Below are 21,506 nucleotides of genomic sequence, written 5' to 3'. Positions count from 1 at the left end.
TGTAGGCAGGAAGGCTACTGTTAATTGGTTTTACATACTAACTTGCAAGTTATGCTTAGAAAAAATGCCATGATAGATGACTAGATCCATATTTTTCATGTAATTTACAACTCTGATAAATTGTATGTCAATCTTCTAAAGGTAAGAAATGAAAAGACCCAAGAGACTTTAGATACATATAAAGTCCCTCTGTGTGTGGAGACAAGTACATTTTCGAGGAGTCAGTCAGCTCTATTTTTCTCTCTTACAAGAAAAATGTTATTGAATATATACTGTTTTGCATTTATGATATGCAACTTTAGAATGCATGTTTATTAGGCTTCAAGCACCCTTCATCTTGTTACTTGCAAAATACAGAATCTCTCCTCTACAACCCCATTCCGTCATTGTTTCTCCTGTGTCTCCATGGAAATCTTGGGAATTTATACTTAGAAAATTCTTTTTGATGTCAGAGGGAAAGAAAATTTTTTAATAGCACCTGAGTTAAAAAAAAAAAAAAAAAGAAAAAATTTATCTAAATATTCCAACAATTGCCTTTTCCTACTGCTGCAGTGTTGCTCTTGTGATGAGCATGTCCACTTGCATTAGAGTCTTAGGAGAGAGGTCTGCTTTTAGGGGAATCTCCATCAAGGACCACTAGATATAGAGCAGGCTCCTGGTGTTGGTTGGAATTACCTGAAGCCATACGCAGGACGTGAGATGTGATTGTCTAGGCCATGACGGAGGCCCCTGGTTAGCTGTAGAGAAAAAAATCTGATGAGGAACTGTCTAACAGAAATATTACTGGGCTTGATGATGCTTTGGTTTATTTTGGTTGCTTAAAAACAGTGCCAGAAGGTTAGGCTTTGTTTGCCATAGTTATGGGGTTTTTTTAATTTGTTTTAAATTCTGTAGATCAAATAAAAAAATATAAGCATTGTAACCTTTTCTGGAATTAAGACCTCATTTTAAACCTTATTTCTTACAATTTATCCAAGAAAGCCATGCAAATTTTTCTTCAATCTAGTTGGAGACGGCAAGTAACATACACTAAGTGACATAAATCATAAAAATTTATCCTTTGAAATGCCTTTTCATTAATTTTTAGGTTATTGCTGATTCTGTTTGGAGACTACAGACCTCTATAATCATCAGTTTGGGGAAACAGATATTCTGCTTCTCTTGGTTAAGTAGTCAGAAAATAGGTGCAAATGTTGATGTCTAGTGCAAAACAGACAGTGTCTACAACCTGGTCCTAATGTGCCTTTTTTAAAGATTTGAGTTGCAGTCGGTAACTTTATATCATCAGACAAAACACGACTAGTTTGAAATTAGTGGTACTCTTATTTTTGGACTGCAGAAGGATTGCTTGCTTTAAATCTGGAGTAGATGCTTTCAGCTATTATTCTGTAAAAAGCACACAACAAATTTGTACAGGGATTAGTATGATAAATATTACAACTGTAATTAGTTCGTTCAGGAAGCATATGCATGGGCTTTATATTGTTAGTTTGCTTCTTGATGTAAATACTGAATCAGTTTTTCAGTTTTGTACAGGTGCTGATAATGGAATCAGTCAAGTGATTTTTAAACCCATTTTCCTCATCTTTTTGGCAGGTATGATGCAAGTTTGCACTCCGTACCTCCGCCAGACTATGGGGTTCCTAAGCTGCATTATTTTGAGGACTGGGGAGTGGTAACCTATGGAAGTGCTTTGCCAGCTGAAATCAACAGGCCTTTCCTTTCCTTCAAGTCAGGAAAGCTGGGAGGACGTGCAATATATGATATTGTTCATAAGAACAAGTACAAAGAGTGGATCAAGGGGTGGAAGAACTTTAATGCTGGCCATGAACACCCAGACCAGAACTCCTTTACTTTTGCTCCCAACGGTGTACCTTTCATAACAGAAGCTCTGTATGGGCCAAAATATACCTTTTTTAATAATGTGTTAATGTTTTCCCCTGCCGTATCCAAGAGCTGCTTCTCCCCATGGGAAGGGCAGATTACAGAAGACTGTTCCTCAAAGTGGCTTAAATATAAACATGACTTGGCTGGTGACTGTCAGGGACGGGTGGTTGCCGCCATGGAGAGAAGCGGGGTGGTTTTTATCAGGGGAGAAGGAGTGGGTGCATACAATCCTAAACTGAAGCTGAGAAAATTGCAAAGAAACCTCATACTTCTCCATCCCCAGCTTCTTTTGCTAGTGGACCAAATCCATCTAGAAGATGACAGCCCCCTGGAGGCAGCAACCAGTTTCTTCCACAATGTGGATGTGCCTTTTGAAGAAACAGTTGTTGATGATGTCCATGGGGCCTTTATTAGGCACCGTGATGGGATATATAAGATGTACTGGATGGATGACACTGGCCACAGTGAGAAAGCTACCATTGCCTCAAGGATGTATCCCCGGGGCTACCCGTACAATGGAACAAACTATGTGAATGTAACGACTTTCTTGCGGCACCCTGTCACGAGGGCCATTTACCTTTTCATTGGGCCCTCCATCGACGTGCAGAGCTTCACCACCCGTGGAGATTCTCCACAGCTGGATGTTTTTGTTACCACCAGTGAGCATGCCTACACGGTGTACCTGTGGCCCGTTGAGGATGGGTCCCGCTCTACCTTTGCACAGGTTATTGCAGACCGCCAGAAAATTGTCTTTGATCGAGCCTCTGCCATTAGGAGCTCCGCAGTGCCAGAAGTGAAGGACTATGTAGGGATCGTGGAGAGGAACCTGCAGCATTTTAAGCCTGTTTTCCAGCAGCTTGAGAAGCAGATTTTGTCTCGTGTACGCAACACGGCTAGCTTTAGGAAGACTGCTGAGCGCCTGCTGAGGTTTTCAGATAAGAGGCAGACGGAGGAGGCCATTGACAGGATATTTGCAATCTCACAGAGGCAGCAGCAGCAGCACGGCAAAGCAAAGAAAAACAGAAAAGTAGCCAAAGGCTACAAATTTGTTGATGCTGTTCCTGACATTTTTGCACAAATTGAAGTAAATGAAAGAAAAGTGCGGCAAAAGGCACAGACTCAAGCACAAAAAGAGTTGCCTGTAGATGAAGACGAGGAAATGAAAGATCTTCTGGATTTTGCAGATATCACTTATGTGAAGCACAAAACTGGGGTTTCAATCAAAGGCCGATCAGGGCTGGCACAGATGGTGACGACTGCTCGAAGTAGTGCCCCATCAATATCAGCTTCTTATACCCGCCTCTTTCTAATTCTCAACATTGCTATTTTTTTTGTCATGTTAGCAATGCAGCTCACATATTTTCAGAAGGCCAAGAGACTGCATGGCCAAAGATGTCTGTATGCAATACTTTTAGTAGACAGCTGTATATTATTGTGGCTGTATTCTTCCTGTTCTCAGTCACAATGTTAGCAGAAGACCTCTACTAGTCGACCAGTTTATGGTCATATACATCTATGCAAAAGCATTAACCCTAATAGGGCCAAAGTTTATCTTCTTTTTTCTGAAACATTCCAAAAACAGCTGGGGAAAGATTGGTTTCAGACCAGAAGGGATAGAAGAATAGGGCAAGCAATGAATATCTCAGAAAACTAAGTACTTAATAAGTACTCTTCCTTTGTGTTTTGAGTTGGGCCTCACATCTGAGGGAATGTTACGCTTTGTTATCAGAGTTCAGTAATGTAAAGTTGTAATTAATTTTTTGGTGAGGAGAGCCCTCTTCATAGATTTGTTTCTAAGGGCTTTCTTTTTTATACAGAATTGGGTTTGCATTTAGTGGATTTTCATTTCAGGCTGCTATGGATGTCTCTGGACATTCTCGTAAGAACAGGACATTCAAACACAAGTATGCAAGGCAGATCTTTGCAATAGACTTCATTTCTCTCTGCCAAACCAAAGAATGCTTCAATATGGGACGCTTCTGTATAATTATTGCAGACCCTTTCATCATGTCATCTCTTCCATGCTTTACAACCTGACACGGTGGGAAATGGCAATCATGTCAGTACTTGCCAAGTGAGAGGCACAATGCTTAGTAGGCAGAAGCAGAAGGTAAATACAGGGCTAACTCAAAGTATAAAGGAACACAATTCTCAGGAAAAAAACTCCTTATCTTTCAGTCAAGTGTAGACTGTAGAAGGATGAATGCCATAGGGTCTGCTTTCAGTTTTACAAGGCAGGGTTTCACAAAAGTTTTCCATAGTTTGAAGCATGTCTTAGTAGGGAAATAATGTCCTAGATCACTGCCCTTCCATATGGAATTGTAAAAAATACAAACAAAAAACCAAAGCAATCCTATGGTAACCTCAGCAATTGCCAGTATGGAAAAATAGGTATTAAGGATGTATTTAATGTCTTTTTTCTGTTCACATGGCTAGAATCACAGGACAGTTAAAATTGTGTGAACAGTGTTCTCTATAAAGCACCAGAAGGGATTCTGCAAGCTCTTGGTGGCCTCGGGTCAATTATTTGGGGATTAGTGGTAAATGGAATCATGTGGTTTATGACAAAAATAAGTTTGACGTCTCCACATATATTCCCTTCTGTTAATTAAACTGATTTCAAAAAATCATAACTATTTGAGAGAATGGAAGCTCTATGGAATTGGGGTGTATCTGTCTGTCTTTACAGAAAAACAATTCTTCCAGTACATTTGCTAAATAAAAACATATAATTGTTGCTGTGGAACAGTTGTTTTTCTTTGATTAAAATATTTTTCATGATAATTACAATAATTATGTTCATCAGCACTTTGTTCAAACCACAAACCTTTGTTTTCTCTTCCTTACACCCGTTTGGGTGTTGGTTATCTACATTGCTGCTGTTAAGCCTTCTTTGAGTCTGTGTGTTGAAATTTGATGAGCTTTCCTTATCTAAACATATTTTCACTAGGTTCCAGCTACTGAGCCAGTCCTGAGCACTGTATTCACATACAAAAGCCCTACTACGGTCTCCAATGCCAGGATTTATCCAAAGAAATTTGGAACATTTAGTCTGAGTGAAGATTTAGTCAGTGGAGAGAGAGCCTTCAGATCAGTCCACTTGGTTCATCTGAGACCTTGAAACACCTTCAAGACATACCTTTTCCTTTTCCCTAACTGCAAAAGGCATGTAGGGTGGTTAATAACCTATTTGAAATCACCTACTTAATTGCTTAAGGTGAAGGGAGCTGAGCCTGGGAAGTGTTGCCCAGTATAGCTCCATGTCTGTAGTGGTGTCTGTTGAAAGTACAACTAGATTGTGACAGGCTGCATATCACTGGAAGTGTCCTTATTTCTCTCTTTGCACTGTGATGATATGAAGACATGCAGCAATAGCTGTTCAGTTATGTTTAGCTTCAAAGACACTGTTGGTTAGTTTTTCAATATTAGATGATACTATTATTGACCACAAAACACTGAAAACTCAAGATGCAGTTTAGTTGAACAGCCTGTCACATCCCTCCACTGGGAGCCGGTGCCATAAAATTACCCTAGGATAATTCAGGGAGTCATTATGTCATAAGCAAATAGGCTGTGCTTGTGTCTTCATGTCCTCTTTGCAGACATATGAACCTCCAGGAAAATAAAGAGCTGTGGTAGCTTTTAGCCTTTATCAGGCTAATGTCAACATGGAGTTCATACAAATATTTCACTTTCTTTCATGTCTATGTACATTTACCCTGTGTGAATTTGCTATTGCTTTCAAAAATCAACTATAGAAAGCCAACCTATAGTCTAGAAGGCTTTTGAGAAATAGCTGCATTTCTTGGTCTGCTTTGTAGTGTGGCATCTGAATTCTAGCGTGGGATTTGTGTAGCTGTCAAACTGCAGAATTACAGAGATTAGAAATTAAGGTATGGGTGTGCACATTAGCTCTCATTTACACTACACTTCTCTGCACCATTCTACAAATGCAAAGGGAAAGATGTGGTTGCAAGAGCTGCCCATGCTCACAGCCAGGTCTTAAAGCAGCTTTTAAAGCAGACCAGCATTCAAATGAATAGTGATCATGTGATGATGGATTGAAAGGAAATGAAATGTACCAGTCTGTCCTCCTGACCAGACCCACTTCAGCATAAAGTGGGAATCCAAGGGTTTTCTAGCCTGTGCTTGGTTTGCATCTGATACCGTTCTGTTAAAGATTTATGAGTTACTTGAATGTGACTGTCGTTACTGGCCACTCTGAACTCCACTTACACAGATGTAACTTTGATTCAGATAGGGCAACTAAAGTTTGCTTCAACTAGTGATGAAGCCATAACTGTGCCAAGTATATTTTGGATATGAAAGGAATCTTGTGTACTTTCTTACTTACTATTTTCTAGGCCAGAGCCTTTAAAAAGTCCCTCTCCAATGGTTGTGTAAGTTTTGTTTCCATTCTTTTCTTCCATTCTTCTTGTCCTTCTCATTCCTTATCAAAGATCATAATTTTTTCATGGAGTTCAAGCCCTCAGATGGCAGCATACACTGAAAAATCTGAGCAGCCCTTGCTTTACTAGGAAGTATGGTGAGGAAGAGCAGGTGAATGGGATCAGTCCAGATAGCCTTACTGGCTGGTTGGGAGGGCTGGAGAAGGTTGGTGTTCCTCAACACTTTGCTGGCACAAGTGAGGATGCTGTCCTCACCTTTGTGTCCTTTGAAATGCAAGAGAGAAGCAGTCTCAGTGAGCTCTATGTCCACGGCAGAGGCATTTAGCACCAGTTTTATCTGGATTGGGTATACTGAACAACTTTTGAAATGTCACTGTATGGTACCCAGGAGTGAAGTTGTTTTTCACTCCCTATTGCAAATGGAGTCACAACACAAGTGTTTCTGGCACATGCCTCTGCTCGCATTCTTATTCTCCTTCTTTTTGATTTTTAAAAGTATTAATTTTCTGCATCTCTGGCCACAGGAGAAGATGGCTATCCTACAGCTGGGTGTATGTGGGTGGGTCTGTCACGGATGAAAGTATTAACACAGTAATGATTTAACAGGAATTTTAGATTTATTAATAAATAATGGCAATTGATCATTTACAAAATAATTTAGAAAATGTTATAAAAATAGTGACTTATTTACAGATTCTAGGATGACAAGATTCACACTAACTTACTTCATGGTATCTTAATTTATACATACGTATATGCGCATACACAAACACAAAACGTACAAACACACACAGAGAAACAAAAGTATTTGGATTCAGTAGAATAAGTACAAAATGTACAAACACACACAGAGACAAAAGTATTTGCATCCAGTAGAATGAAGTATGTACCCACACACACCAGTAAGCAGAGAAAGAGTGGGTGAAAGAGAAGCTAGCTCAAAGAAAAATTTCCCTCTTCTCAAGTTTAGAGTAAATACTCAAAATGCCTTGGCATTCCTCAACAGGTGATAATTGAGACTCGAGTGGGTTGACTTCGTCCTGGTCTTCCATCAGCTCTGGCAGCAGACGACACCTTAAGGATTTTGATACCTGAGAGGCGTCCCAGCTCAGGGGAGATGCTGGTCACAGGCCCGCTGCGATCCAGGAGAGCTCAAAGGGTCTTCCTTGTGGTTGCAATTTATAGGGTCCAGGATAATTGACTTTTGTCAGATACCTTTTGCTCCCGCCCAACTCGAAAAACGAAGTATTCTGGTGCCTTCCAGCAGTTGCACAAGAACTTGATGAATGTGCAACTCTGTTATTGTTCCCATTTGACCACATCCCAGGCACAGGTGTGCCAGGCCCTTAGGAGATGATGGGCTGTTATAACCGTTTCAGAGCAATCGGGAGGGGCAGGAGCCAGGCTCGTCCCCTTAACATTAGCAGTTCCTATCTCCACAGATTGGTGTATAGCTCGGGGGAGGTGGGTGGAATCACACCTAGCACCAAGCAGCCCAACAAGGAGGGGCGGGGAGGGGTAAGAATTGCACCACCACAGGGTCCCTGTATTCATCTGAGACCCCACTGATTTCACTCAATTTCTCTTCAATAGCCAATGTTCAGTCATGCATGCTTCACTTCAGGGCTGCAGTCTAAATTAGTTTAAAGTTCATTTGGTGTATTCTGAACAAATTGAATGGGAATTCAGCCCACAGGTACTGGTGTGTATGTTTGAAGATGGAATGTGGTTCTTAGATTTTTTTAATGATTTCTTGAGTACAGCTAAAATTTGGCCATGTATGTTATATACATCATTGTGACTAAAGGAAGCAAAGGGAACGGAGCACATTACCTCATTTCTTAGAACTTGTAAGATCAAAGGTTGTTCTGAAGAATTATATGCCTGAAATACATCACATTCTTCTGATGGCCTATGTATTTTCCACTGATGAGAAAGTTTTTTTCTTAGTGTTTGAAAGCATATAGCATTTGGAAATTAGCTGTATTTCTGCACCGGGACATTACATTCACATTTATTTGGTCTGCAAAAGTCTTAGTTGGGACCAAACATACTTTTGTCTAACTTTAATCCCTTTGCTCTGGCTACTCTGTTAAAATTCTGTAGAGTAACTTCAGGCTCTTAAATCAGACTCAGCTAACGAAGCCAAGATGTTATTTTCTGTCCTTTCTTGGCAATTGACTCCAGGAGCACTCTGCAGCAGGAGGCCTGTGTGATCCAGTGATGGATATGTCCATACTGTCATCAGTACACAGACTGTTTTCTTGAAACAAGTAATGTCAAAGCACTTCAAAGTGCTTTGACAGGATCCTTTCAAGGAAGGAACATAGCTGTTGTCTGCTTGAGGCAGGCAGGAGAACTGGACCCAACTACACAATATATAAGTGCATTCAAAAAAATACTCTGAAAAACAGGTTTATCATTGGGTCTTCCTCAAACCTGGCATCAGTTTTTCTCCTGATAATAACTAATACAGATGGGTGACTAATTTAAATTTATGCTTGCCTTGGTTGCTACTCTACACTGTGTAGTGGCTGCAACAGGAAATCTAGTAATTTAATGAGAATTTAGATTTTTTCTTCAGTTTTCAGTGAAACTGAACATGACTGCAGTGGCCATGAGATACTAAGGAGCACATGAATCCATATATACAAGGCCATATCCTCTCTGCTTTAATTCATATTAATAGCAAGAGAACAATGTAAATCATGCGCTGTGATAGTGATGTTCTTGTGGTAATGGAATTATGCAGTTAAATTCCACAGATTTGTTCTCAGTCAAATTCCAAAAGGCAGAAAAAAGCAGGAGGAGAGATGTTGTTGGCATGTCTTTATATTTCCATGCTCTCCACAAGAATGCCTGCAACACTATCAGAGTTACTGTGGGAATCCTCATTATACTGAAAGACAAACGGTGGAATCCTAATAGTCCCCCTTGGCCTCGGTGATGCTGTGAAACCTGTGTTCTTCCCATCTGTTCTCAGGTAAGCTTTAACCTTTGGGGGCAAGGTGAGCTGGGGCTTTAGAGCTTTTCAGCTCAGCATCTAACTCAGGGCTGCCCAACATACAGCCCCAGCCATCTGGGCTGCACATATTCACCAGTCACAGAAAGGAAAAGCACTGTGGGGTCCCCTAGGAAAGATAGTCATGAGGAATGGGCTGTGACCACCATTTGGCTGGCTGGTAGCCTGCTCTGTGTATGAGAGACCCTTGGGGAAGACATCAGTCCGGACAGGATCTCCGTGACTTGTCATGATGGTGACAGCCCACTCCCAGCGTCCCTCTTTTCTAAGGACCTCTGACGTGGGCAGGCAGCAGCATACTGATGTTCATGTGCACAGCATACACACAGAAATGTGTCAAGCCTACTACACCTGAGTTGTATCACATTCATTCATTTGACAGGACAGGGTCCAGTACGTATGTCCTCCATGACATATGTAGTGTATCCCACTGCAACAGTAAAGTTGAGCATTGCCACCTAAGCAAGGGGCACTTGCTTTTTCCTCATACATAAGTCTGCTGTAGGCAATGAGCTGTGGCACTGGCATATGTCTCTGTGAGGAAGGAAGCTCCTAACCTTGTTACCTTGTTTGCCATTTTATCCCAGAGTATCTAGCCATTCCTTCAGCTAAATGCACAGGTAGCATTTCCCCCAGTGCTATCTTTCCTGCCAAGTTCCTCAGGCTGATAAAAGAAAATGGCGTTCATAGCATTTGTGATGAGTTTCCAGAAGTTTAGGGACTCAGAGAAAAATTGCTTAGCATTTAAAATGCTTTGTTTTGTAAGATATTTAGCGTGATATTGCAGCCTTTTTCCCCTTTGACTTGTGCCCAAAACCACCAGTGATTTTACTGGTTTCACTCCTGACTGAGCCTGGGACAATCAAGAGGAAAACTGTCTCCCTCCAACCCCCAGGGTTGGGCTACCATGAGCAATAATCCATAGCAAAATGATACATGAATTTGTGACTTTCCCCAAAACATTAACACACATTTTTTCACCAGTACGCACATCTACTTCAAACATTACACACAGTCTAGCTATGTACCTACTACCACTTGGAAGGCAATCTTCAAGGAGGTGGAATAATTCTAAAAACATGAGTATAAAATCCCTGTTTTCCGCTTTGTCTTCATAAAGGTTGTAACACAGGAAGTTAGGAGTGCCAGGAAAGATGGGCCTGTTGGATCTGCCCACACGAAATGCCAAAGAAAAAACTTGAGGAGGATGGAGCACAGAAACTTCCCTACATTGCCACACTGCTGTGAGAGTAAACTAGATTAATTCAGCCTGTTGCAAGAGAGAGTAGGTGATCAGCATATGCATTTCTTTTTCTTCCTAAAGAACAGGACTATCCTTCTGAGGAACTGAAATCTTCAGGACATGCTAAGTAAGGCCAAGTTGCTTCATGACCTAGTAAAGATGCTGATAATTGTAGTCTAGAACTATATTCACTTCTCATACTTGTCTTTTTTTATATCTCATAACCCTTATTTTGATCAAGTAAAGTTACTGTATCTTTCATTTATTAAGTTTGTCAGGTAATGAAGGTAACTGTGATTGACCCATTGGCACTGATGAGATCACATTTCCCCAGTGAGTGGCAAACAGTATGCAATGGATTAGCCTTAAAATGTCATCTATCTTACCCTGCCTCAGGGGGCCCAAGGCTTCATAGGATGTTCCTCCAATAAGCTGGGTGGAGGATCTGGCTCTGACAGTTGAAGTGGTAAACTCTGGTAAAACACAATCTTGTAAGTCTCATGAAGTTTCCTCTAGTGGACCCAACAGCAGATTGCTAGCAATGGGAAAATGGGCAGAGGACCAGAGGTCCCTGGGAGGACACTTAAATAACTCCACCTTTATGTAAGGCAGAGGAATATAGAATAATAATTCTATTCAATAATGTTATAAAATACTTACAGCTGTAAGTGCCTTGCAAATAAAATTACAATGATGATGGAGTTTTTGAGCATTGCAGAATAAATGAGAGCAGACCCTGAGACTTGGAAAGTTATGGCTAACATGAAATATAGGCAAATGGGAATGCTTTCTCCTTATGTCCTATCATTCTTCCCTTTCAAATCATATCTTCCTATCAATTATCAAAAAAAAAAAAAAATTTCTCTGCCAGTTACAATGTCATAGTTTCTCCCAAATGGCAGGACAGGCTGACAGCAGGACTAGCTACATATAAAAGGCAAGTACTGAAAGTGCACACTCAAGTGTTCTTGAGTCTAATAGAGTTCAGCCTTTAATACAAGCCAGACATAGGGACCATAGAGTCTGACAGCTCGTATGTTTGTGTTAAGCTGAAACAGTTTGGGTATTCTGCAGGTAAGGAATGAGATTGATTAGAAAAGTTACATGAGCAAGTGAGGTTCAAGACCAGAAGCCAGAAACTTTTCAATTCTGTAAGAATAAAACTCAGTTACAGGAGACTGAGACCATTTCTAGACCTCCCTTGTGGTCATCATTGCTGAATGAAGAGCGGGATGAATGTTCATTCTGCAGAGAGAGATGTATGCTAAATTTTAATTATATACTATATCTAGTATATCATGTAGGTTGTTTGGTGAAAGAGGGGTTGAAAAATATGCGGTGAAGTCTAGTCACCCATCATTTCCTTTGAGAAAGTAATGCTTCCTGGTGAAGTTATTTTCCTCCGGGGTACATTAGAAGTAGTAGCTGTTGCTATAAATTTCTTCTCACAAGTAAAATTGTATTCATATTTTTGAGCAGTTTCTTCCATATGGGTGATTGGTTTGCCTGTCTTCTAAACTTACTAAGAAGAAATTACTATCATCCCTCACAGGAAGATTCATTAGGTTTGTTTTTTCCATTCTTAACTTGCTCACCTGATTTTTCCCCAGAGAAGGCTGTGAACTTATTGGCATAACTAAGATAGCTGCACGTGGACAGCTTTGAAAGGGATAAGGGTCTCAGCTCTTGCACTGCCTTACTGTTAGAAAAATATTCTTTAGGTAACAAAATTTGGGCAGCAAAGGAGCCCAGGATGGGAAACTGGAGATTGGGGAAAGGGGCATACTACCATGAACTGAAGAACTAGTTAATTAGTTAAAGTTTAAAAAGAGGAAGAAGGATTAATTGAATGAAAAAGTACAGAGCATATTTTGTAGCATATGATCAGACATCATTAGGCCAGACACACAAACACACACACTCGAAGCGTGGAACAGAATCAAATCTCAGCTATTTGGCAATTCGAAGACAGCAAGATGTGATGGCATAACCTGAAGAAAGCAGGGACACATGGAATACAAAGCATTTATAATAAGAGTGTAGAAATATTTTGGGTTTAATGTGCTTAAATTTGCAAAGTAATTTTATGGCATTTAATTTTCCATAATAAATGAAAAAGACTGAGATTTTTTTTCTCAGAACTGACTAGTTGACTACCCAGGGTGATTTACCTGATTACAAATAAGTTAACTCTATAATCTGTCTCACTAAGGCTCCTTAACTTCATCACAAAATCTGACAACTTCTACCTTTCTAATCCTATGAAAATATCATATATTTTCTTATAGACTCAGCAAATATTTTTCACTTAATCCACAGGCAACACTTAAAGAATCACGCAGACTTATTTATGGCACATATAGATTGTAGATTTGTGTAGATCGAACAGTAAAGCCACCACACTGCTGGTTGCTTCAGGACACTTGGACTGGGTCACAGGACCCTCCCTATGCAGAAATGAGACCCATAGTGGACCTGTAGTGTTAAAAGAGCAGCAGTAAATAATAGCAAGAGAAAATTAGAGCAATGGTTTGTGTGACTCTGTATTAGAGCTCACCCACCAGAGCCTCCTTCAGAGCTACGCTTGGTTTTGCAGACCTGGTTCCTTCCTACCCACTAAAATTTGTTTTCAGCCAAAAACTGCTAATAAATGTAATGCCTTAAAATAGCAGTATAATGTACACAAATGCTTGTAAGCTGTACACGCCCAGTCACAGTGCTACTTCTCAGGCTGCTGCTCTGCTAAATATTAGTACTTTTAATGATTTATGTGGTGTCACTGAGCTGTGTGACACTTCACAAACATGTAAGAAGACTGGTTCAACCGTAAAGTCAGAATAACTTCCTCGGTTTCATGAACTGAGGTAATGGGCCTCCAGGGGAGGTCAGTCCACCTGGAGAGTAGGTGCAGACCTGCTTGCGGACAAGACCCCCACTAGTTAAGCATTAATTTCAACAAAAGGCATTACAAGAATTTTCCTAGAATAAAGAGAGTTTTCCATATGTCTTTCTGAACTGGGTACTGAGAAATGCAGCTTACAACTCTTTCACTTGAAGAAGCAAGTCCGGTTGTTATAAAAAGAAAACCAGTGCTGAGTTGGTCTTTTGCATTGCATCTGTGAATGTACAAGATTATAGATTAATAATGTGAAGAGGAAATTAAGCTTGATAAGGCTAATGACATGAATTGGGGGCAAAAAAATAAATAACCTATTGCAAATACTTACTAACATGACTAAAGCAAGATCTACTCAGTATGTACTGGCAAAGCCCCCCAGCATGCGTGCAGGCGCATGAACGCACACACGTGTGCTGCATTTTAGACCAGCATTATGCATTTGATACAAGCACAGAACGAGTTAGACTACAGCTTTTTCCACCTAGAAAATGTTTGCAATTCATTCAGCTGCAAATGAAAGGATAGAAATTGAAATGTCAAGGAGAAACTTGATAAAATATTAAACAAGTCAATTTGTTTTCAGCTGACCCCTTCATTTTAGTAAAGTATATTTCACAATGAAAGGATGTTGCAAATAACAAAAAGAATAATTTTGTTCTAAAAATGGCCATCTTTTTCATTCTGGCATTGTTTTCATTCTCTTTGGAAGGCATGAAATTTAATGCAAATCAATGCAAAAACAACTATTAAATTGGAACTCTGGGTTCTTTAACAGCAAACTATTTTTCTGAACACTTTCCACTTAATGCTTTACAGCTGTTGCGGCCAGACAAGTGTTAATTTAGAGGGCAAGCCAGAGCTGCTCTGGGAGAGCAATGTTTGGAAGTGAACTGGCAGCCAAAATAGGGTTTAGCACCCCCCTGCCCCTCTGGCTCCCCCCACCCAGGACCCTCTCCAACCCCCCTGCTCTCACGGCTGCCCACAGTCAGGGCTCACCCAGGGCTGTCGCTGCGCCCAGCTTGGCTCCTAGCACGGCTTTACAACCAGGGTGGTCTCTCCTCCCTCTCCCACCTCTTTCTTCAAGTATTTACTGGAAACATGTTTGCTTGGAGGGGAGGGCTGATCCTTTTTCACACAGAGCTCCCCTCCCTTTTCCCAGGAAGTGTGTTCCTGAAATCATATTTTATTACAGATAAATAAAACACTGCTAAAATTAGGCTCAGAAAGTGAAGTAGCAGGGTTTCTTGGCTGTACTCTTTCCCCTGTGTGGTCGTTATCTGCTCCAGAGAGCTGCCACTGGTCGTTAGGATCCCTTGTTAAACCAGTGGTGCTCAGAGGCAGCCTGTGTCCCTGTTTCTGTAATGAGGTGCCTTTGCAGCGATTTCACCTTGCTTCTGTTATTTCTGCCATCCCAACATTTTTCAGACACAGTTCAATCTGGTTTCAAGGTATGCTAACCATAGCCTCCAGCTGCCTCTAGGTAAAAATCAAGGCAACAATATTTGCCAGTAATACAAAGTTATTCTGGATAGTTAAAAACAAACTCTACTTTAAAGAACTACAGATATACTTTACTCTACTGCCTGACCAGAAAGCAAAATAGCAGGTCACATTCAGTGTAGAGGGAGTGGTGTTCAAAGGGAAACCAAATCCTACCTTCATATATACACTGACAGACTCTGAACTGGCTGAGGTTACCCCTCAGGACTGAGATTTTTTATTATAATACATAGACCAGTAAAATACCAACTCAGTGCTTCACAGATGATAAAAAAGCAGTTAAAATTCTAGAAATTATTACAAGGAATTAGAAAACAAAATCATGTCAGTATGACGGTGTAGCAAACTGTGATTCAGCTGCACCTTCAACGCACTGCAAATCTGGTCTAGCCCCCATCTGCCCTCATGGTAAAAATGGTACCTGAATCCTAGAGAATGCTTCAGGTACAACATGGATTTAAAAGAAAAAAAAAAAAGTATACAAAGGTATACCTCAGACAAGGGATGACTGAATATATTAGGGACTCCTTAGCCTGGAAAAGAGGGGGCTATGATGAAGGTGTACAAGACCAAGAGTGGTTGGAGAAACCAGGTGGGGATCCACTGTTTGAGAAAAAACCTGGGGGCATCGAATGGGGTGGTGTCAGGTTTGAATGAAGGTTAAGCACACTTACTGTACAATGTCTTGGATGTTAAAAACTCTGCCTGGGTTAAAACTGAAACCAGACAAATTTACAGAATAAATACATCAACAGGTGTTAGATGCAAAGGAAATCCCTGAAATCAAATTGCTGGGGTGTGAGTGCATTCCTGAGCTTGCTTTCCCTGTCCCTCTGCTCCTCCCCAGCTTTCCGCTGTAACCGAGAGGTGATGAGACTAACTCAACCTTCAGGCTGATTTACTCTTGCTGGTTTTAAGTCCTTTTTGGTTTTATGTCTTTATATTATACTGCTGCATAGTAACAAAGCAAAGTCACCTCCAGACCGACACAAGCATTTCAGTGAGTTTCCCCTGCAGTAGCAGTATCAGCAGCAGCAGCAGCAGCAGCAGCAACAGCAGCAGCAGCAGCCTGGTGCTGAGCACAGAATGTCTCGTGTGAGCCCGGCAGCCGCCCGCACCAGCACTGCCTGCTCTGGTGCCTCTGCACCCTCTACTCAGTGCTCAAAGAGCTGCAAGAGCCCTTTGGAAGGTTTAATTACATCCAAAATTCATTGAAAGTAATTTAGGCTCTCACAGCATTTTCACAAGCCATTGTGTTTCCACCTGCTTGGTTTCTGCAGCCTAGGGTACGGCATGGAGTGATGCAGGCAGCTTGCCAGTACCAAAATCAGGCTGGCCCAGCTGGAGGCTGTGTTTTCCTGAGCCTCGGGTGAGGCTCTGGCTCTGTGCTTAACCTCTGTGCCATGATAATGCCCAGGAAGAATGACTGCAGTGTAAATTGCAGCATTTGAAGTCCGATCAGGATTAATTCATATTGCTGATGCACCCAGTGAGGCCAGAGAGCTCCCAGTTCATGCAAGAGGCAGGTGATTTTGACTCTAAAATCCTGGATAAGTGGTTGTGGCAGAGAAGATACCAGTGACCACCAGCTCCCAAGCTGGCTGCACATCTGGGTGTCACGAAGCATGTGACGACAGTCAGTACTGCACTGCCTAGGTTGCCTCAGAGAGCTTCAGCTACATGGCTACAAGCAAGCAACAAAGTTTCATCTTCCTTAATTCTGAGTGCCAGTTCACCTCATCTAGACTTAGACCAGACAAACCTTAGGTAGGAGCCCAGTCAAGCTCCCTCAGGGCATGAATGAAGCCTATGAACTCTGGGAGCAAATGTTTTCATAGGCAACTCAGTCTTTCAAGCCCAGCAATCCCTTCCAGATATTTTTCTTCTCTATGCAAGCCTTTTCCATCATTTTTCCACTTCATGCCATCTGCTTAGTTTCTGCTGGTTTAGGGGTGGGTTTTTTCTGGGCTACAGAGCTACCTCTACCTGCTATGGAGGAGGGATTCCAAAGTCTGGAATGGTACCCTGGTAGCTGGAGCTTCAGGGGAAACTACTTGCTGGGTCATTGCTATGTGTGCACTGGCTGATTTGCTCTAACTACTTAAAAATATTGACCAATTAGCTTATAAAATTAACATGATTAGAGTTGCATTTTCTTCCATAAGAGAACAAGTCATATTGTATTGCTAATAATAAGGCAGGCTAAAAATCTGTACACAATTCTGGGTGGTTTTCTCACATTTTATTCACACTTTGAATCTGTTGCCTCACTGAAAAGATGATGAGATTTAAGCCATTGCTAGTTACAATGCATGTGTGGACAAATACTATTTTTATAGAAACAAGATCTTCGTTGTTTTGATGTTGTTTACTGGGGTGTTTCCACTGTGGTCTCCACTTAACCTTGATACTGTGCAGTGAGCCTGTACTCTTCTGTTTCCTCTGAGCAGAGCTGCTTCTATGCCTTACTGCATCACAGCCACCAACAGAAAGTGAAAGCTTTGCGAGCTTCTCTAAGCCATAAGAGCTTCAGGACATTTATCTTTCTCTTTTGCTTTTCTAACTGAGATTTCACTCTCCTCAAAGTAAGTGGAGGGAGAAAATGTATAACTTACACAAGGCGCTGGATTTCTGCATCCGCCACCAGACCATTCTGGGTTACAGCATTGTGTCCCTGCTGACGGCTGCCAGCGAGCACATCTTCTCATCTGTGGTGTTCAAGTGTCCCTGCAATTCTAAGAACATGCTGTACGGCTCCGTCTTCCTCATAGTGCCTGCCTTCATCCTCTTTCTGCTTGGCTACATGGTGAACGCCAGGACGTGGCGCCTGCTGACAGGCAGCTGCCCCCCGGAGAAGCGCTGCAGCTGCAGCCCCTGGGGAGTCTGCGCCCGCTACTGCCTCATCCTGATGCCAGTGACAGCCAAAGCCTCGGTGGCCCCCCTCACCTGGATCGCTGTGGCCCTGCTCAGAGCCAGCTTCTATGAGTGCGCAGCCAGCGGGAGCAGCCTGATAAAGGACCTTGTGTGTAAAGATAAAGGACAAGAGTGCCACAAGCTGATGGTCAAGTTACCCTGCGATGAGAAGTTATCGGAGAAGATATCGAGTGAATTCCTCGCCCTTCAGGCACAGTCCCAGGTAAAGCCTCACCACTCTTCACCCCATGGGCTTCAACCCTGGCTGCTCAATGAATGGTTGTGCCTGCTGGGGACTGTAAACAGTCCTCTCTCATGCTATATAATTTACAAAAGTACATGATTAGCAAAAATTCATTAGCAAAAAGACACTAACAGAAAGGTAGTAAGTGCATATTTATGCTTTTTACTGGGTTTGCATGTTTGCATGGCAATTGTTTGGCACTGTTATTTACAAAACCTCTTTCAAATCTGGGCAGGGAATCAGACTAGAGACTAGGACTTTCCACAGCAAGTTTTCTTCTCTTTTAACTTAGTCATGGTGCGAGTTCTCTTTTTCTACTTTTACCCCTCTAAATAACTCAGACTTTTGTAAATAGACATTAGCTGAGGGGAAGCTGAGGTCACGAATAAAGAAGAAGCTGATGTCTCCTTGCAACAGAGGCCTGGCAAGTGAAACAAATAAGGACAGCTTGTTTGACTACAAATCTCAGTGCTTGAACCTATTAATAATTTCACACTTGTATTCTCAAAGAATGGTTAATATAGGTATCTGGCTTGTTAAAGTTTTCTTGAGCTGAAGGAAAACTGCATAATCAAAACAATAGCACTTGTGGGTGGATTTTTTTTTTTGTTTGGGGTGAAATGAAACCCCAAAATTTTGGCAGCACTCCAGTTTTGTTTCCAGGTTTGTTTGGTTGTCATCTTAACTCCAGTAGAAAAATCAGGCTTTATCACTTTTTCTCAGGAAAACATAGTTAATGGACTTAAGTTTATAAGAGTATATAATATAAGTTTATAATTACTTGGACTTTTATAAGTCCTTGTTTAGTACAAATTTGTTAAATATTTAGCATGCTGCTTCTCCAAGAAAAAAGCTGTAAAGGGGCAAATTCTATACCATTGAATTCAGGTAGGGTAAGAAAGGAGCAAAATCAAGGCAGACTGACTGTTACTGATACTGCAATGGCATCTAAAGAAAACCCAACAGTCAAACAAAACCAGAAAAAGTGTGAGAGCATTTTTATTATTGTCCATTATTTTTAATATGTGATCTACTTTCAACAAAATTAAGAACCAAAAAGAACGCAAACTCATTTCTCTTTAGCACTCAATGTTTTTCACTTAAAAAAAAAATCAGCCTGAGGTGAAAGGGGATGCTGTGAGATCTCTGCCTGGAGCTTCCAGCTAAGTACCACTGGGTACTGGAGGGACCAGCATCTACTAGAACACCCGCTTTAGGTGGGGCCTCAGACCTATCTAGGGATGTTAAAATCATGTATAAAACAAGAATGAATTTCCATATTCCATAGTCAAATCCATGTCCTGCCTACCAAACATATAGGACACAACTTTTCGTGTGTGCTGTGGCAACTGGCTATTTTTTGCAGGCTCAGACATCAGGGAGAGGAGGTACTTTCCAAGAGCAGATAAAACACAGTCAGTAGGTCTAATTCGCAGCACCAGAGGTGGACAGGGTGATTCTGCACCCTCTGCACCATAAATCTGACCATAACTGTAGAATCTGCTGGTCAGTATATCTTTGGTCTTAACTTCAAAGTTAAGAAAGCTGGATATAACTGAGGAAAGAACTTCACCTTGTCTTTCTTTTGGTATTCATCCTCAATCCAACAAGATCAGCCCAGGGGTGCAGAAGCTCTGTAAGTCTGGCTGAATTGTGTGCATGGGATCCTCTCTTTCCACAGCAAGAAGATTGTTACAGGCACTCCAGGGTGTCTTTTCTTACAGTTTTTTGTGGTTGTGCTTACAGTTTTTGCTTCAATGTTAAGTTCTATACTCCCACATATGGCCATGCAAAACCACCATTAACCCATCTATCTCTTTTCCAAGCTGATAGGATGGTTCCTGATAGCCAGCATCATGACTGTGGCACTGATTTCAACATGTATCAGCCGCTGTTGCTCCCCGGTTAGCTATCTTCAGCTCAAGTTCTGGAAAATTTACTTGAAAAAAGAACAGGAGCTCTTTGAGATCAAGGCTAAAGAGCATGCAACCAGGCTGGCAGAAATAAACACGAATTGCTTTTTTGAAGCCACTGACCCAGCACCATTTCAGACTCCCAGCAATGAAGACTGGCGGAAGGTTTCATTCTTGTATACCTTCAATTCGCAAGAGCAGTATTACAGCATGATACACAAGTACGTTAATACAAACAGAGGCAACAGCGTCAGATTCGGGGAAGGACATCAGAATCCCCCAGGTTTAGGATTTGTGGATGAAGAAAATGCAAGCGAATCAGGGTTTTAATGAAACAAATCCTTTGCAACACTGGCAGTATTTTAACCCTGCTGATATAGGAAAAGGCTTATTCTGTGCTCTTACTGAAGTCTGTCTGAATTGTATGTAAAATCTGATAGTTGTAACCCTCAGCAGATTTGTTTTTAAATACACTTTATTACTTTTGCTTAAGTATATTTCAATAAATACATCTGTCACGATCGGAGCTTTCATATCTTGTTGTTCATTAAGAAGAGTCCAACGTGTAAAATAATCAACATCCACAGAGATGTCGGCATGTACTATGTCAAATTATTACCAAACATCTTAAGGGCATTTGGCAACTGGAGTGACAATACCAAACCATTGTACCCGGCAGTATCAAAGACACAAGAAGGAATGGAAGTTTTGATCAGAAATTCAGCTTACTTTATAAGCTCTCACTTGACAATATATCTTTTGGTGGAGCAAGCTGTAGACTAAAATATTTACTTTCAGTCAATTAGTTTCTCAAGGCAAGGGCCATATCTTTTAAAATCTGGGAAGCAATTAGCATTTTGGAACTACCTGTGTGTAACAAAGGAGTCCATTGGAATGACTTCAGCTGCTTATCAGTCTGACTAGATGAGCAAAGAGATTCCAGCCATTTTACCCCTACCTGCTCAGCAGCTTTAGGTAATAACAGTGAAACTAAAAACTTCCATGGTGGTGAATTTTCTCTACCACTGCCTGATCTTGATCACCTTTTGAAGCAGGCCTACTGCTCATTTGCTGTAATTGTAAGGCTCTTTAATGGAAAAAAGTAGGTAATTGAATGCTTCAGGAAAACACACCAACACTAAACTTCATGGGTTTATTCCATTTATATATTTTTCTCTTTTTTTCCAGAAAAATACATAATTATTATGGGTTTTTTAAAATATATATTACATATAGGATTTTGGCCCTGTCATCAGTACCTAAGCTATACCTGGATGTCCCTGCCAAATACAGTATTTAACTTGATCCAGAATGGAGTCTAAGTGCAAATTAGAATGTCTTGAGAGGTTAGGCTTATGCATAACTTGGCAGTATAGGCGAAGCTTATATCAACAAACATTTATAACACAGCTACATACTTAAGGACATTATAAATCTGCAATCCATATTAGCAAATAATAATGTTCTTATCAAAGA

The 21,506-nt window shown here is 41.0% G+C and overlaps 2 protein-coding genes across 6 annotated transcripts in view; both read left to right on the top strand.

Moving 5' to 3' along the window:
• Positions 1-4,633, top strand: part of DSE (dermatan sulfate epimerase) — a 36,565-nt gene extending 31,932 nt beyond the window's left edge. For all 5 annotated transcript variants that reach the window (XM_074819284.1, XM_074819286.1, XM_074819288.1 and 2 more), the window contains one exon: positions 1,597-4,633. In XM_074819284.1, coding sequence (XP_074675385.1) covers positions 1,597-3,358 — 1,762 coding nt within the window. In that variant the 3' untranslated portion in view covers positions 3,359-4,633. The remainder of the gene's footprint in view (positions 1-1,596) is intronic.
• Positions 4,634-17,453: 12,820 nt separating this feature from the next.
• CALHM6 (calcium homeostasis modulator family member 6) lies at positions 17,454-20,551 on the top strand. The gene is made up of 2 exons (XM_074820745.1): positions 17,454-18,096; positions 19,944-20,551. The coding sequence occupies exons 1-2, from the start codon at positions 17,563-17,565 to the stop codon at positions 20,358-20,360; spliced, it is 951 nt and encodes a 316-aa protein (XP_074676846.1). The 5' UTR covers positions 17,454-17,562; the 3' UTR covers positions 20,361-20,551.
• The last annotated feature ends 955 nt before the right edge of the window (positions 20,552-21,506 follow it).

Source organism: Strix aluco, chromosome 3, assembly GCF_031877795.1.
Source record: "Strix aluco isolate bStrAlu1 chromosome 3, bStrAlu1.hap1, whole genome shotgun sequence".
Classification (NCBI taxonomy): Eukaryota; Metazoa; Chordata; class Aves; order Strigiformes; family Strigidae; genus Strix; species Strix aluco.
Note: the sequence above shows the minus strand (reverse complement) of the source record. Positions and strands in the feature narration are given on the sequence as shown.